At 33.0% G+C, this 16,088-nt stretch overlaps 1 protein-coding gene across 2 annotated transcripts; it reads left to right on the top strand.

The window, feature by feature from the left end:
• Positions 1-5,080: 5,080 nt before the first annotated feature.
• Positions 5,081-15,496, top strand: LOC133705276 (kinesin-like protein KIN-14E). 2 transcript variants are annotated; one of them, XM_062130418.1, is made up of 24 exons: positions 5,081-5,479; positions 5,592-5,848; positions 6,244-6,316; positions 6,618-6,749; positions 6,828-7,066; positions 7,323-7,650; positions 8,333-8,432; positions 8,519-8,700; positions 8,838-8,953; positions 9,158-9,260; positions 9,952-10,104; positions 10,250-10,396; positions 10,493-10,693; positions 11,221-11,385; positions 11,468-11,572; positions 11,720-11,857; positions 11,942-12,136; positions 12,254-12,380; positions 13,044-13,246; positions 13,383-13,565; positions 13,901-13,996; positions 14,104-14,301; positions 14,540-14,811; positions 14,996-15,496. In XM_062130418.1, the coding sequence occupies exons 2-24, from the start codon at positions 5,691-5,693 to the stop codon at positions 15,186-15,188; spliced, it is 3,807 nt and encodes a 1,268-aa protein (XP_061986402.1). In that variant the 5' UTR covers positions 5,081-5,479; positions 5,592-5,690; the 3' UTR covers positions 15,189-15,496. The 2 variants fall into 2 exon arrangements, with proteins under 2 accessions (XP_061986402.1, XP_061986408.1); XM_062130424.1 differs by lacking the exon at positions 6,244-6,316 and having other exon boundaries at positions 5,082-5,479.
• The last annotated feature ends 592 nt before the right edge of the window (positions 15,497-16,088 follow it).

Raw genomic sequence — 16,088 nt, 5'->3', positions numbered from 1 at the left:
CTAAATTTCTTTTTAACTGGGTCGGACCTGGTAAGAACATAATTGAAATTGTGATCAAATTCCACAAATGCTACGTCATCATGCGATATCTTTCTAATTTATGTAGTGTTATTAAATAATATTAAATACTAGTTTTTCAAGTAAAACACAATTTAAAAAAAAAAATACAATTTCATTATGTACAAAAGTCATTCGACAAGAACTACAGTTTCATCTATCTTTTTTTGAGCTTGCAATAAAATTAGGTAAAATATTATCAGGAATAAAATTGAGATTACAGTACGAGTAAATTTAATTCACCTTAAACTAATTTTTTTAAAAAACAAAAAAACAATATTGTTCATGGTCACATGAACAATGCGAGTGAAATCAATTAAATGTACTGGTTTTTTGAAGAAAAAAAACTAAATTTTTCAAAAAAAAAAAATTCACTTTAGTGAACAGTGCTGAACAATGGAGCATGGCATGTTTCACTGTTCTGCTTTTTCCCTTACGAGAAACAGTAAATGCTGCTTCTCCAAAACATGCGGTCCGGCTTTTGATTTTGATGGGTCCTACCATCATAAATCAATTCTTTCTTCTTAACCAAACGGCATTTGGTGTGGCTGCGGGTGAACCTCACCTGCAGCTACATTACCAAACAGCCACTTAGACTAATAAAATGTTATTTATAAGATACTTAAATTCTTAAATAAAAACTTAACCCCACGAGTGGAGCTTCGCTAAATAAACTTGAATTAAGAATACAAGTACACATGGGTTCTATCCATGATAATTGATCATAAATGTGGGGCTAAGGTCAAAGTTTTTTTTGGAGGGCAGGTTTGATGTATTTTTATACATGGGAGTCAACTGTAAGAATGGGCCCTGAAGTTATTGTATTTAGCCATATTATTTTTTAAGTCCTATTTATTTGTGATCACTTGATATGGAAATGTATGTGAATGGTTATAGATAATACTGGTGTATTAGCTAGCTTGCATTCCGTAGCGTGTCAATAATAAAAAAAATTTAAATGTTTCTTTGGCAAGTATAATCATAAAAAAAAGTAAGCGATAAAAATACTGATATTCTTTAGTATATTGTATAATTATCGGGAGAGTATACGTAATTTCCAAGTTTCTTTTCATGTTTATGTACCCGCATAGGAATCAGGGGGGGTAGCACAAGGAAATGAATGAGCAACCTGGAACCCTAGGATATAGAGTATGGGCATTGGGCAATGGGGAGGCAGGAAGCAGGCTAGAATTTCTTTAAGATGGCCCATCACTTTTCTAGATACTGTAATTGTTTGTTGTGTGTGGCTACACTGTCATCCTTGAAGCTGCCTGCCATTTTGGTAAGGAAGATGAATGAAATGCTTGACGATAAAGCTAAGGCAAGTTGCTGTCATGTTTGCTTTTGGTGAATTGAAAAGTTGAGCTCAAGAAGAGCCGCAGGACTACCTGAACGTGGCGGCCTCTTCTGCCAGTTCAGTCCTGCCCTAGTTCAAAACACGGTCCTGTGGTGGTTGGGATGAATGGTGTTCTTAAATTTTATCTTCTTTATTTTTAAATTTGGATTATGGTGATGTTGTTTTCGTATTTTTATTGTTTTGAATTTGAAGTGAAAAGGTTAGAAGAAAAGATTATGGATTAGGTAATTTTAACATCAATGACTTGTTTGAGATTTGATATTAAAAAATAATTAGATGAAAAAATTTTATATTTATGAATTCTTTAATTTTATATAGCTATAAAACTTGGCTTGGATTTTAAATTAAGATGGTTAATTTAAACTAATCCAATATTTTAAAAAGTAACATCAAAATAACATCGTTTTAACAAAATAAAAATTAAAATTTTTGCTCAGAATTTTAAATGAATGACGAATGAGTTTATACTTTTTATTGGATTAGACTGAATTAATTTTTTAATTTGTTTGTTTTTCAACTTAGATTTTGATCTAAATTCTAAATTATCTGAGTTTATGATTAACCTTACAAATTAATCCAGATTTATATTTAGAACAAGAGTAACTTATTCAAAACTTCACCAAAAAAAAAAAAAAGAGTTTGATGATAATACATAAAACAAGCTATTTACATAATTCCCATTTTGACTTGAAAACTAGTAAATATTTCATTTCTAAATACCCTAATGAAAAAAAAAAGATACCATGGTTGATAGCTAGACCTAAAGCAATAATTAAATGCATTTGGTTTCCTATCAAGACGGTTGGTATTTGTTTTTACAATGATAGCTTCCCATTCCCCAATTTTCTCATGTTTGTCTTAAATGCTACCATACAAGTACCACTGTCTGAGAGCTGCCTCCAATTTTACTTCTTGGTTGTCGGACATTTTCTTTTTGGTTGGCCTTTTCAATTTAACAACATTATGTTTTATTAGTTTTTCTTTAAAAAAATCAATGGGTAAATAATCAGGTTTTGACCGGGTCGATCAAATCAACCCTTAATTTTGATTTTTTAATAGTTTTTTTTCTATTTTTTTTTTGATTTGGACCAGTTAAAAGCTTCAGTCGATTTCCAGAATAACCCACGGGTGGAGTCTAGGTCTTAAAACAGCTAGTTGAAAGGGATTAGAGATGTACAAAACGTTGTGATTTAGCTAGATGGCAGGCTATGGGAGCTCATAGCCTGGACCGGCATGGCCGGCACTCCAGCAAATTTGCTTTTTAAGGGGTCATTTTGCACAAACGTGCATGTGCTTATGGAGCAATAATTGTAAATAATTGTTAGAGTATGATTCCTTCTTTGAAAGGATCAAAGGGACTGTCCAAAGTAGTAAGGACACAAATCGAAGGGGTCCACTTTAAAATTTCTTCGAAAAGTAACAATGATGTGTGCAAGGATCATGTGATAAAATTTATAGTGATTTGGATTTATCTTGACTAACACTAATTTATATTGTTCCTACTGACATAGTATAATAATAATAATAATATAAAAAGTTAACTTTATTTTTTTTTATTGTCTTAGATTTGAGTATTTTAGTTACTAATATAATAGATACTGAAGACTTAACTTTAAGATTTGTGGAATTAGTTAAGGTACACGTAAACTAACCCGGACACTCATATTAATAATAAAAATAATAATATAAAAAGTTTCCTCTCCTAACCTTTTTAACCCCTTTTTTGGTAATATAATAATAATTTTGATTAACGAATAAATTGGTTGAAAATAAATACTTCGAGAGAGTTGTGATTTTTTTTTTGGCAATCTCAAAATATTTTCTTTTTCTTCGAGCATTGAACCCGGCTAGGAAAAATAATTAATAAAAGTGAATTTAGCATTTAAATAAATCAATTGGGCACACGTCTTAAAATGTGAAATAATAAAAAGAAAAAGGATGGCTAAGATCATAAAGACGGGGCCCATGGAAGGTGTCAGGTCTAAATCTTGGGGGGCAGAAACAAAAGGGTCGACTCCTGTGGAATGGGGAAAACTCAAGAGAATATTTGTTTTTCCGTTAAAAAGTATTTCTATTTTTTAATTTAAAATTATTTTGATATATTAATATTAAAAATAAATTAAAAAAATATTATTTTAATACATTTCCAAACAAAAAATACTTTAAGAAGAGTTAATGTCTAGTGTTTATTTAGTGTTATGATAATTTTTATAATTTAAAAATAATAATTTTAGTTGTGGTTTCAAAAATCAAGTTTTTTTTAAAAAATATCTAGTTAAAATAGTTGTAAGATAATTTTTACATGTAAAACAAATAAAAAATACATTATTTTATATTCTATAAAATTAAAATTTAAAACGCTGTTACGTGTGGAGACTTGTAAAAAAACACACGAGTTATTTAGCTAACTAAATATTTTTTCTTTATGGTTAGGTATAAAAAAAAATTATTACAATACCAAACAACCGCTTAATTTATTATTTTTTATATAAAAAAACATGATTTGTTTTAGTAAATATTAAGTTTATTGTATATCTTTCTTTTATGATTCTTAATTAAGCTAAACTAATGGAATTAGTTACTTCATTTGCACATGAAAATCTTCCATTTGTTTACCTTATAAGAATATTTTAGAAATAAAAAATAATATATACAAATTGCGTTACTAATTCAATGATAACATCGAACTCAATAAGAATATAGCGACATATTAAAGATTATTATGCTGGTTCAATAACAAGTATTTTTTAAATCAAATGAAATAATTTTTTTATTTTATCTAATTTGTTGCAAAAAAGAAATACCCGTGACAAGAAGCTAAGAGAAAAAAAACTTTTTAAATGAAATGAAAAGGGGAATATATTAAAAAATATATAATTATAATATTAATGATTAGTATGATAACACAACGTTAATATAACCGCAATTCATTAGTAATTAAATATAATTATTACCTATTTGGGAATGTGGTTGCGATTGCTTTTCAAAATATTTTTTGTGTTGAAATATATTAAAATGATATTTTTTTTATTTTTTAAAAATTATTTTTAAGATTAACACATCGATCCAAAACACAAAAATATATATTAATTTTTAATAAAAAAATTTAAAATTTTAGAAACGCGAGTGCAACCACATTTCCAAGCATTAAATATAATTATTTTATTATACAAAACCAAGTTAAACCATTAACTCTTTCATCAATTCATTAGAAGCTCAAAAGTGGAGCTTCTAATAAAATATTTGTTGGTGCAAAAAACTATATTATTACCTTTTGAAATGAAATAAAAATAATGTTTTTTTCTTTATTAAATAGAACATTCGATCATTATCATGTTTTTTTAATAATTTTTTATAAAAAAATAACTTAATTTATATTTTTAAAATTTATTTTACAATATTACTTCAGTTTTATTTTAATAGGTATTAAATAGGTCACTTAAAGATCTAGCTAACTTGCTTCTAGATTAAAAAAAACCATGGAGCTGATAGATTCATTTAACTTATTTTTTTTAAATATTATTTGAATTTTTTATTAAACCAAGTAAATTTTAATTGACACGCTGGATTCAAGATTGTTTTTTAGTAAATTAAAAAAAATTAAAATCGTATTAGATGGCGTTGTAAATTTGAATTTTTGGAAGAGGCTAATTTATGTACTCCGCCATGGAACAGAAGAAAAAGGACAAAAAAAGTGTAGAAGTAGAAGGAGCAACTCATTGCCGTCCCTTCCTCTCCTCTCCTCTCCTCTCCTCTCCCATTTATATAATTCTCGTGACTATCACCCTCCACTCCCTCTCTCTCTACACACTTTTATCTATCAGTGCCATCGATACACCATCGCCATCACCCTTTCAGATCTCTTAATCTCTCAAAGTTTCCTCCTTTCTTGATTGTCAGCTTCAAAAGGAAAGAACCTTTTCTTGGTTCCCATTTTTCGTGTGCATTTCTTGATTGATAAATTTCAGTTCCTTTTCACTTCTTGTCACTTCTTTGCCATTTCCCATCTGGGTTTTGTTTCTGTCGCTGTTTTAGATAGATTGTATTGTGGATCTGCATTGATAGGTGTGTGTTTCTTGATTGAATTTTGAATCTTTTTGACTTCTTGGATTGTTATTTTGGATACCCTTTTAGCTAAAGATAATGTTTTGATCTTTAAAGTGTTTGTCTTTTGCAGTTATTAAGGAAATATAGCCGGGGAAGCTACATGGAGAAACTGGTTTATTCGTGTAGCGGATTAATAGTCATGTGACGTGGGGTTATTTGTGTTTGAGAAATGAAACTTGATGTGCATTCATTAATGGCTCAAAGTATAAGATCAAGAAGGACTTCTTTTAACTCCACTAATGGAAATGAAGAGACTCCTATGCACCCTTCTGCTTCTTTCTCAAATGGGGATGGATATGATAGCGATGGCTCCAATTTCGATACGCCGTAAGTCTACCATGCCATTCTTAGCTTCTTGTTTGTTAATTTCATTGTTGGTTTTTTATTATTTGTTTACTGTTGAGATGCGATGAAACTCGGATTGAAAACAACTTTAGACTTAACCATTCGTTGTAATTTTTTGACCTTGTATCTCTAGATTTTATTCAAAAGTTTTTACCATGATAAAATGGAAAGGACTTGGTAAACATTTCCTCCCAGGTGTTTTGTTTTTGACTTGTTTTGCCATCCCAATTTTTTAGGAACACATAATTCGCTCTTCATAGTCTCTATATTGCTTGTGAAAACTGACTAGATAGCTTTAGAACTTCCAGGAAGTAATCTTTATGTTTTCTTTTGCAAGACACTATCTAACTTCTAAGTATTTATTGTTGTTCTCACAGTACACCAGCAACCCTTTCCATGACTATTCCGGCAGAACTTGCTGGTGCTATACCATTGATTGATAAATTTCAGGTGATAAACAAATAAGTCATTTTGCTGTCAATGTAATACGTGGAAGAACATCTGCTTCTCATTTATGTTTACTTCTCATTTATGTTTACTTGCTCCGATATTATGAGTTGAATCCAAATTAGACTTGCGATTGTTATTTTTGGACAATATTCTTTTTGCATTTTTATGTGGATCTGGTTTGTGATAATTGAATGTTGCAAGAGGATACATACAGCTGACCCCAACTAGTTTGTAACGAGTCTTAGTTATTGTAGTCATTTCCATTTTTGTGAAACTTCTACTTAAGTTTTGTTCCATGCAGGTTGAGGGATTCTTAAAATTGATGCAGAAACAGATTCAATCCACTGGGAAACGTGGGTTCTTTTCTAAAAAATCTGTAGGTCCTCAAGTTCGGGAAAAATTCACATTCGAGGATATGCTGTGTTTCCAAAAGGTAAAAGTATGCTGTGTGTCATTGCAGTATATTCTCATTTATGAACTCATGAAGAGCTAAGTTAGTGCTTTTTTGCAGGATCCTATACCAACTTCGGTGCTTAAAATTAATAGTGACCTAGTGAGCCGTGCCACTAAACTGTTCCAAATAATTTTGAAGTACATGGGAGTTGATTCATCTGATCGAGGAGCTCCAGCAAGCTTAGATGAACGGATTGAGCTAGTTGGAAAATTGTTCAAGCACACACTGAAGCGTGCAGAACTTCGAGATGAAATTTTTGCTCAGATTTCAAAGCAAACAAGGAACAACCCTGACAGGCATGCATAGCTTTTTTATTAAACTTTCTATTCTTTTTTTTTTTTCCAGTATCTTGTAAGTTGTGAAATTAAAACCCATTCCAACTGGCCTTTCATTAATTGAGCTGATGTCCAATGGACAAATCTTTCTCATACATATAAACAGTGATGCTCAGTTTACATGTTTGATTTTATTTGGGCCTATGATTGTTTCTCCTCAACATACTGTTATTTCCTTATTTGATGCTATCTAGGTTTGTTGATTCTCATAATGCAGGCCATATTTGATTAAAGCATGGGAGCTAATGTACTTGTGTGCTTCTTCTATGCCTCCTGGCAAGGAAATTGGTGGATATTTATCTGAGTATGTCCATAATGTAGCATATGGTGCAAGTATTGATTCTGAGGTCCAAACCCTTGCATTAAATACACTAAATGCTTTGAAGCGTTCTGTCAAAGCTGGTCCTAGGCATACAACACCAGGGCGTGAGGAAATTGAAGCTCTTCTAACTGGTCGAAAGCTTACAACAATAGTGTTTTTTTTGGATGAAACTTTTGAAGAAATCACGTATGACATGGCAACGACAGTGTCCGATGCTGTTGAGGTATTTTAAAGAGTCATCAACTCTGTCTTCTATGGTTCTTTCTAGGTAGGCACAGATATACAAAAGCAAAAGGCTCAATCTCAACTGGGAAAAAAATATAAATTATAGCTGGACCTGCTATTTTTATTCTAATTTTCTCAGAGATGTATGCAAACAGAGGAAGATGTGCTTATTATATATGGTGGAAGGAGAATTGATCTTATGATGGTCACCTGTTCTGATAGCCTTTTTGGAAGAGTGCTCTCTGTACTTTGTCTTTGAAATGCTTATTGAATATAATTTCCTGATCAGAGAGCTGAGAACACCCACAAGTATATTTTAAAACCATTTCCATGATTATGAAAGGTCTAGTGGTCCTGTGAGCTTGATGTTTGGTTCTAGTTGGATTGAATATGGTTAAACAAAGAATAGAAAACTCTAGGCTTCTCACAAACTGGGAGGTTCAGCCAGTTAATCCAGTGTTTTGTCTTTCTTTCTCAAAACGAATAGCATAACATATGTTGTTAAGGGTTTATGAATGACAAGCTCTTATTTATTTGCTGAAATCTTGCTACGATTGTCGTTGCCTTGATTGACATTGCGGGCTAAGGTGACACCTAAGCTTATCCTGTTAAAAATGATTTATTTTGTGTTTAGTGATTTGAAACATTATTTACATTAATGTAATTCATACTTGTTTCAGGAACTTTCTGGGTTAATCAAGCTGTCAGCATTTTCTAGCTTCAGTCTTTTTGAATACTGTAAAGTTGTTTCTGGTTCGAAGTCATCTGATCCTGGGAATGGTATGCATCCCTTGCCTTTCTTGATTGTTTTCCTAGACAAAGCTCATTTGAAATTGCCATCTAATCTGCAACCTGTTGTCATGCAGAGGAGTACATTGGGTTAGATGATAACAAATATATTGGAGATTTGTTATCGGAATTCAAGGCAGCCAAGGATCGAAGCAAGGGAGAAATTTTGCACTGCAAGCTGATATTTAAGAAAAAGCTATTTCGGGAGTCAGATGAAGCTGTAACAGATCCAATGTTTGTGCAATTATCATATGTTCAGGTGCGTAAACTCTTCCTAAACATTATTGAATAGCCTCAACTTTGACTTGAAAGTTTGGAATGATTGTCATGCTATCTCTAAAGTTTAGCATAGTTTTTAGCTTCTTGCTTTACTGATGCATGATTATCTTGTTACAGTTGCAACATGACTATATATTGGGCAATTATCCTGTTGGGAGGGAGGATGCTGCGCAGTTGTCTGCATTGCAAATATTGGTTGACATTGGATTTTTCGGTAGTCAAGAATCATCCATGTTAGTAGTTTCTTTATCCCCTTTTTTCCTTGTCTAATTTAAGTTAAATTCTAGCATTTTAACTTCATAATACACAATGGTTTGTTGGCCTTTCATTTTGGAGTCATAGTGACTTAACCTAAAGCCTTTACGGTGATCAGATTTTGATCTTGAGTTACTCTTTATTCCTATGAGTTTTGACATGCTGAAGCTGACATTTCACAGTGATTGGACTTCTCTCCTTGAGCGATTTCTACCCAGACAAATTGCAATTACACGAGGAAAGAGGGAATGGGAGTTGGATATTCTTTCTCGTTACCATTCCATGGTAAGAACTAGCATCTGAAACTTCTGTCTTCGTAACTTTCAAGAAAGTATTTTATGTACTTTTCTTTAAATTCTGTTATTTCAAGTCAATGTTTACAACTTGCTTGTATGACTTGCAGTTCAGGATTGCTTAGAACAATTTGCTTCCTGGATCTTTGTATATTTTTCCTTATCTTTTTCTTGAACAGAACAGTTTTTTCTTAGTTTGTCTGCCAGACAAATATTTTCATTTCTACATCATTTGCCGGTTTGTTTTCTAATTTCAGTTTAATCTTCTTAAATCATGTGGTTAATGGTTTAATTTCTTCTTCCACTTTTGTGTCCATTTAAGTAATATTTGTCAAAGAGGTGGTAGGCAGATGTGGGCACTCAGTAGGCAGATGTGGATACAAGTGCATTTTCAATTAAGTTCAACAAAAACTTATGGGTTCAAGTTCATATTGACTTTGATTACTCTGTTTATCGAGAATTGAATAGATCCAAGGTGGTATCTTCAACAAGGAATCAAAGTAGTGTCATATTCTACACAAGTGATGACTATTGCACTCAATATATCCTACTACTTGTTTCACTTATCCATTGCCCCTCTTCTTTGTTAAGTCTACTCTTTAAAAAGTTGGCATTTTACCTGTCAGAGGCTATTCTTTATTCTATAGAGAATCTCCTTTTGATATTGTCCTGTTTCCATGCAGGAAAATCTGACAAAGGATGATGCAAGACAGCAATTTCTACGCATATTAAGGTCACTTCCCTATGGCAATTCAGTTTTCTTCAGTGTTCGCAAGATTGATGATCCTATTGGACTTTTGCCTGGTCGGATTATTTTGGGCATTAACAAGCGAGGGGTAAGTCTTGAATTAATGGATTAAACTATCACAACCTTGTACTGTAATAAATTCTTAATTGTCTGCTCTCTACATGGTGAAATTCTTTTCACATTCTAGATCATGCATCTGCTGGACCTTAGTTTGTTTGTTCATTGGTCCACAGGTTCACTTCTTCCGTCCAGTTCCAAAGGAATATTTACATTCAGCAGAATTAAGAGACATAATGCAGTTTGGTAGTAGCAATACTGCTGTTTTCTTCAAGATGAGAGTTGCAGGTGTTCTGCACATATTCCAGTTTGAGACCAAGCAGGTTAATATATTTGTCACTTCCCTGTTGTTTCTCCACGGTTGGATCTTGACCTTCTCAACTGTATTTTTGTTTAAGTAACCAAACTTCATTTATCAGGGAGAAGAAATTTGTGTTGCTCTTCAAACACATATAAATGATGTCATGATGCGTCGTTATTCTAAAGCTCGGACTGTTGCTAGCGGCTCAGTGAATGGAGATGTTCTTAACAATTCTAACCCTACCAGTGTAGAAGTGCACGAAAAACGTTTAAACGAATTGTCAAAAACTATTGAAGAATCTCAGAAGAAATCTGAACAAGTAAGCTTTAAAATAAAATTTTAAATTCTATGATCATTTGTGGGATACAGTGGTGGTGAAACTAAAGAACATTTTGGATGTCTTGGACATGTAGGGAACAAGTCGTAGATATTGTCAGAAAAAGTGTAATCTGAAACTTGGATGCATTATAAAGTCATTTTGGACACAGCCCAAACATGAAAATCAAGTCTAATTTTGGTAATAATTATCAATGTTAAAGATATTATGAAGTGAAATAAGTGTAGACAAGAGATGTAGGCAGTGCGAAATTGGTAATATCTGAAATATCTTTGTATTTATTGTTGTGCCCCTGTCCTTTTTGTTAGGATTTGCTTTTGCTGTGTCTATCTTGTCTTGTTCTTTGTCCTACATCATGGTAACTTTGTGTCAACTTACATGTTTAATTTTTGGCCCTAAGATGTCAACAAGTCCTTTTCAGAGAACAAAAACGTTTTTTATATTTCCTTTATGCATGCGATTGTCTTTGAAATTGCACTTAGGATTAAGAGGTGAATATGCTTTTCTAGTTATTGGAAGAATTGCATGAGAAGCAAAATCAAGAAGTGAAATTGCAAGAGCAATTGGAGGGCTTGAAAGATTCCTTGAGATCAGCGAAGCAAAACTTGGCAGAAGTAGAGTGTGATCGTGATAGACTTAAGTCACTGTGTGCTGAAAAGGATGCAGCCTTTCAAGTTAGTATTATTAACTCTGATGCACGAGTTCTTTCTTTAGTCACCTGGTCTATTTTGCTAATTTTGATGTTTTGTGTTTTAGGTTGTGTTGTCAGAAAAGAGGAGCATGGAAACCAGGTTGGCCAGCCTCAGTAATCTCACACTAGAGAAAAATGCCAAAAATGATTTAGTTGGAGCTAATAACCAGGTAGAATTCTGAAAATATAACTATATGCTCTGGGTTTGAGTTTAATTTGTTACTGATTTTTCTGGTCTGGACTCAATTCTCATTAATACAATAGAATCATATTGCTTGCTTTATGATGAAGTGATCATTTTGGACTGGATAACACAGGTGTTGCATAAGCTCCAGGATGAATTGAAACTGCGGAATGAGGAACTGTGTGCAGCAGAAGAAAGGATGCAAAGATTGGGTAATGATAAAATTTTACTTGAACAGAAGATCTCTAGGTTTGCAAGGAAAGTTGAAGAGGTAGTGATGCATTCTTGAATTTTAACCATCTATTGGTGATTTGTCGCTGCAAAATGGTTAATGTCACTGTTGGTTATAATGCAGATGGAAGTTGTTGAAAAAAACATTGAGCAGGAACGCCAATCCTTAAAGCTTCGAGTGATTGAACTCGAACGGAAGCTGGAAATGGTCACACGAGATTTGGCCACTTCCAAATCAACTCTTGCAATTGTGAATGCAGATTTAGCTTCATTGCAGAACAATTTGAAGGAATTGGAGGATTTGAGAGAAATGAAAGAGGTATATGTGCTTTTGCATTAGTTTCTTTATTTCTGGTTTATACTTGTACCTTATGCAAATACTTTATGAATTGGCATATTTGTTGAACTAAATCCATAAGTTGGAACGTGCTTCCAGGACATTGACAGAAAGAATGAGCAGACTGCTGCCATTTTGAAGATGCAAGCATCTCAACTTGCTGAGCTAGAAGTGCTTTACAAGGAAGAACAAGTTTTGCGGAAACATTATTTTAATACCATAGAAGGTTGGATAGCCTTGTATATAGTATCCTAATCCCACCACAACATATTCAAAAATCACATCACGAACATGTCGCTCCCAGTTTAAATGCTCTTCACAACGCAGTCCTAGGATTTTTTGAAAATCTAGCAACTGATTAGGAGAACTTCAGGATGGTAAAGTAAATAGCTAATAACTGTGGCATTTTATGTTGTCATGAACACTGTCAAATAGGATTAAAATTATAATTATTTGACTCTTAGGAATACTGTGACATCAGATTAGGTCATGCAGCCTTTATTAACAAAAGATTTTGATGGGTTAAGATGTCAAAACTTGCTTAGGGATCCAGGGTAAGATGTAACTTACTGATATGAGAGTTTTTGCTAGGGATGGTTGTAAAGGGAAAACAAGAAGAGAGAGATTGATGGTTTACTAGTCATTAAAACTTTGAGGAAAGAAGTGAAAGGCTAGAAAGAAAAATGAATAAAATATAGTAAAGAGATTCATGGGAGGGGCAGTAGCCTTAAGTTTTTATCCAAAGCTGCATTACTTCACAAACCAACTGCACAGGCCTCTGCGTCATCAATTTTTTTCTAACATTATTACAAGTTCCTTTTCCACATGAAAACTATATGTCCTGATACCATAAAAAGCTAATGAAGCCATTTCCTTTCATGCGTTTCAGATATGAAAGGCAAGATCAGGGTTTTCTGTCGGTTAAGGCCTCTAAGTGAGAAAGAGATTTCTGAAAAGGATAGAGGCCTGCTTACAAGCACAGATGAATTTACAGTTGAACATCCATGGAAAGACGATAAAGCAAAACAGCATATATATGATCGAGTGTTTGATGGAAATGCTACCCAGGAAGATGTGTTTGAGGATACACGAGTGAGTTTGAATGTTATTTCATTTATCAGTATACTGCTTCAATTTTTAATCTGGAGGGAACCTCAACCTTGTAACTAGTTTGTAATTCTTCAACAAACTCTTGATTTATTCTTTCTTTCTGGCAATTGCAATGCAGTATTTAGTTCAGTCTGCTGTGGATGGTTACAATGTTTGCATATTTGCCTACGGCCAAACTGGTTCTGGGAAGACATTTACTGTTTATGGCTCTGAAGGCAATCCTGGACTGACACCACGTGCCACTTCAGAACTTTTTAAAATTTTAAGACGTGATAGCAACAAATTCTCATTTTCATTAAAGGTATTTTGGTTTTTACATCAATTTTTGGGTTCTGACAATGATGACGGCTTCTTCATATTCTACATGGTGGCACTAAATTTTTAGCTAGATTATTTACTTCATTCATTTAAGGATATAAGAAACTTTTATAATCGGCATGAGTTCCTCGCTGGCTTGTCTATGTTTACTGGCTTGTCTATGTTTACTGTAGTGTCTCTATCTATACATGCATGGATGCCTCCGCATTTCAATCATTGCGTGTGCAATATGTTTCTGTTATCTTTTTAGGCATTTAAATCAACTTGAATTGCATTCAATTTTATGAAAAAATTTATCCTATTTTTAAAATGATGCAGGCATATATGGTGGAGTTGTATCAAGATACGCTTGTGGACCTTCTATTACCAAAAAATATGAAGCGCCTAAAATTGGATATTAAAAAAGATTCAAAGGTGATTGCCACTTCCCAAAACTGGTATCTAATATTTGTTATTTCAAATCTTGTCTAGTTCGATTGTCATTATTGGAGCTCATTTATTACGTATTATATGATATACAGGGTATGGTTTCTGTTGAAAATGTGACAGTTGTATCCATTACTACATTTGAAGAATTGAAAAACATTATTCAAAGAGGATCTGATCGGCGGCATACATCTGGGACTCAAATGAATGAAGAAAGTTCAAGGTCTCATTTGATTCTTTCAATTGTTATTGAAAGTACTAACCTTCAAACTCAGTCAGTAGCAAGGGGAAAGGTATTCATCTAATCCTTGATTGAATTATATGATGCTTCTATGCACTGAATGATTGCTGTCAGAAACATAATGTGCATGTGCATTTACTTGTCGTATGTTCTTGCTTGTGAGATTTGAAGATATAAGCTCAGTCATAGCTGCATCAAAATATGTGATAGCATGAAGTGCGAGCCTCTCTAGTTTATATTTTGGAGTTGAAGCTGTTAATTCATGCGTGACATCTTGATATCATGTGCAGTTAAGTTTTGTGGACCTTGCCGGTTCAGAAAGAATAAAGAAGTCAGGCTCTTCAGGTAGTCAACTTAAGGAAGCTCAAAGCATCAACAAGTCACTTTCAGCCCTCGGGGATGTCATTAGCGCGTTATCTTCTGGTGGTCAACACATACCTTATAGGAACCACAAGTTAACAATGTTAATGAGTGATTCCCTGGGTGGTAATGCGAAGACACTTATGTTCGTGAATGTATCTCCGGCCGAATCAAATTTAGACGAGTCTTACAATTCTCTAATGTATGTCTCTGTCTTCATAACATTCTTAACATATCTATACTGTTGGTGTCTTATTCAAGATTAGTATTGGTTAGTTTTAAGATGATAGAATTAAGTTAAGGCTAGAAGTTATCTCAACAAATCTCTTTCAGTTTCATGTATTTGTTTTTGCCTTTCTTGGTATCTCAACATTTTGCCATTTCAGGTATGCGTCAAGAGTTCGATCAATTGTTAATGATCCAAGCAAAAATGTATCGTCAAAAGAGGTTGCTCGGCTGAAAAAACTGGTTGCACATTGGAAAGAACAGGCGGGTAAGAGAGGGGATGATGATGATCTTGAAGATATTCAAGAACAAAGACCAGTGAGAGAGAAGACAGATGGTCGTCATTCGATGTAGAGTATCTTGTTCGTTGAGGTGAAATTTCACTTCTGAGTCCGTTGGTTTTCAAGATTTTTTCGTTGGCTTTCTGGCAACTTTAACCACGCGGATGACTGAGGGGATTAACTAACTAAATTATGGATGGGTTCTGACGATCTCTAACTAATACCATACTGAGGCTGAAGAGGTTGTAATTGGCTTAAAGGATTTGATTTGTATAGTCTGAATTGTTTGTATATAATAATACTCGCTCCTTTTATGTTGATTGTACTTACAAATATGAGGTGGTAGTTTAGCTCATTAATCCAAATGTCTTCTTCTGTTCAGACTCGTTAATGCTTAAACTCTTAATCTCCTAAACTAAATAGAAAAAAATAACGATTAAGAAAAATAATCTCTTTATAAACTTGTTCTTGAGTTCAAAATGTTGTCTTCATCTCGTGAATATCTAATAAAAAGTCTCTTACTCTTTAAATGCTTGGCCTTTTAGCATTTTGATTTTTTTTGTTTGTCTTCTACGTGATTAGTTTTGGCTTTGATGGGTAACAAAGTTGATTTTGAGTTTTTTATATTTTTTTTAAAGTTGATTTTTAGATTTTTTTAAAATTGATTTTTTTTTCTAGTTTCTATAGAGAATTCTGTCTTCCTGTTTCTCATTAGCAGAAATACATGTATTTATATAACATTTATAAGTCTATTTTAGGACAGTTTTATAATTGCTATTAATTATACATTAGATCCTATTTCTATAGAAAAAGATATTTGTCTATTTTTATATTCTATAAATCAGGTCTAATTAATCTTAATTTTACTAGAATCTTCAACGCTTCCCCTAAGCTGGATGTAAGAGATCTTTCATTCCCAGCTTGTCCAAGATACTTTTTAATAATGGATTTTGAACGTCTTTGGTGAGTATAT

The sequence above is a fragment of the Populus nigra genome, chromosome 1 (genome assembly GCF_951802175.1).
Source record: "Populus nigra chromosome 1, ddPopNigr1.1, whole genome shotgun sequence".
NCBI lineage: Eukaryota > Viridiplantae > Streptophyta > Magnoliopsida > Malpighiales > Salicaceae > Populus > Populus nigra.
Note: the sequence above shows the minus strand (reverse complement) of the source record. Positions and strands in the feature narration are given on the sequence as shown.

What these genes read in the sequence shown, in the direction of transcription:
- LOC133705276 (XM_062130418.1), top strand. Translation starts at nt 5,691, where the DNA reads ATGAAACTTGATGTGCATTCATTAATGGCTCAAAGTATAAGATCAAGA. An exon ending in TGGGCATTAACAAGCGAGGG is followed by an intron (nt 10,105 to 10,249) that starts GTAAGTCTTGAA and finishes ATTGGTCCACAG; the next exon opens with GTTCACTTCTTCCGTCCAGT. An exon ending in TTGCAAGGAAAGTTGAAGAG is followed by an intron (nt 11,858 to 11,941) that starts GTAGTGATGCAT and finishes GTTATAATGCAG; the next exon opens with ATGGAAGTTGTTGAAAAAAA.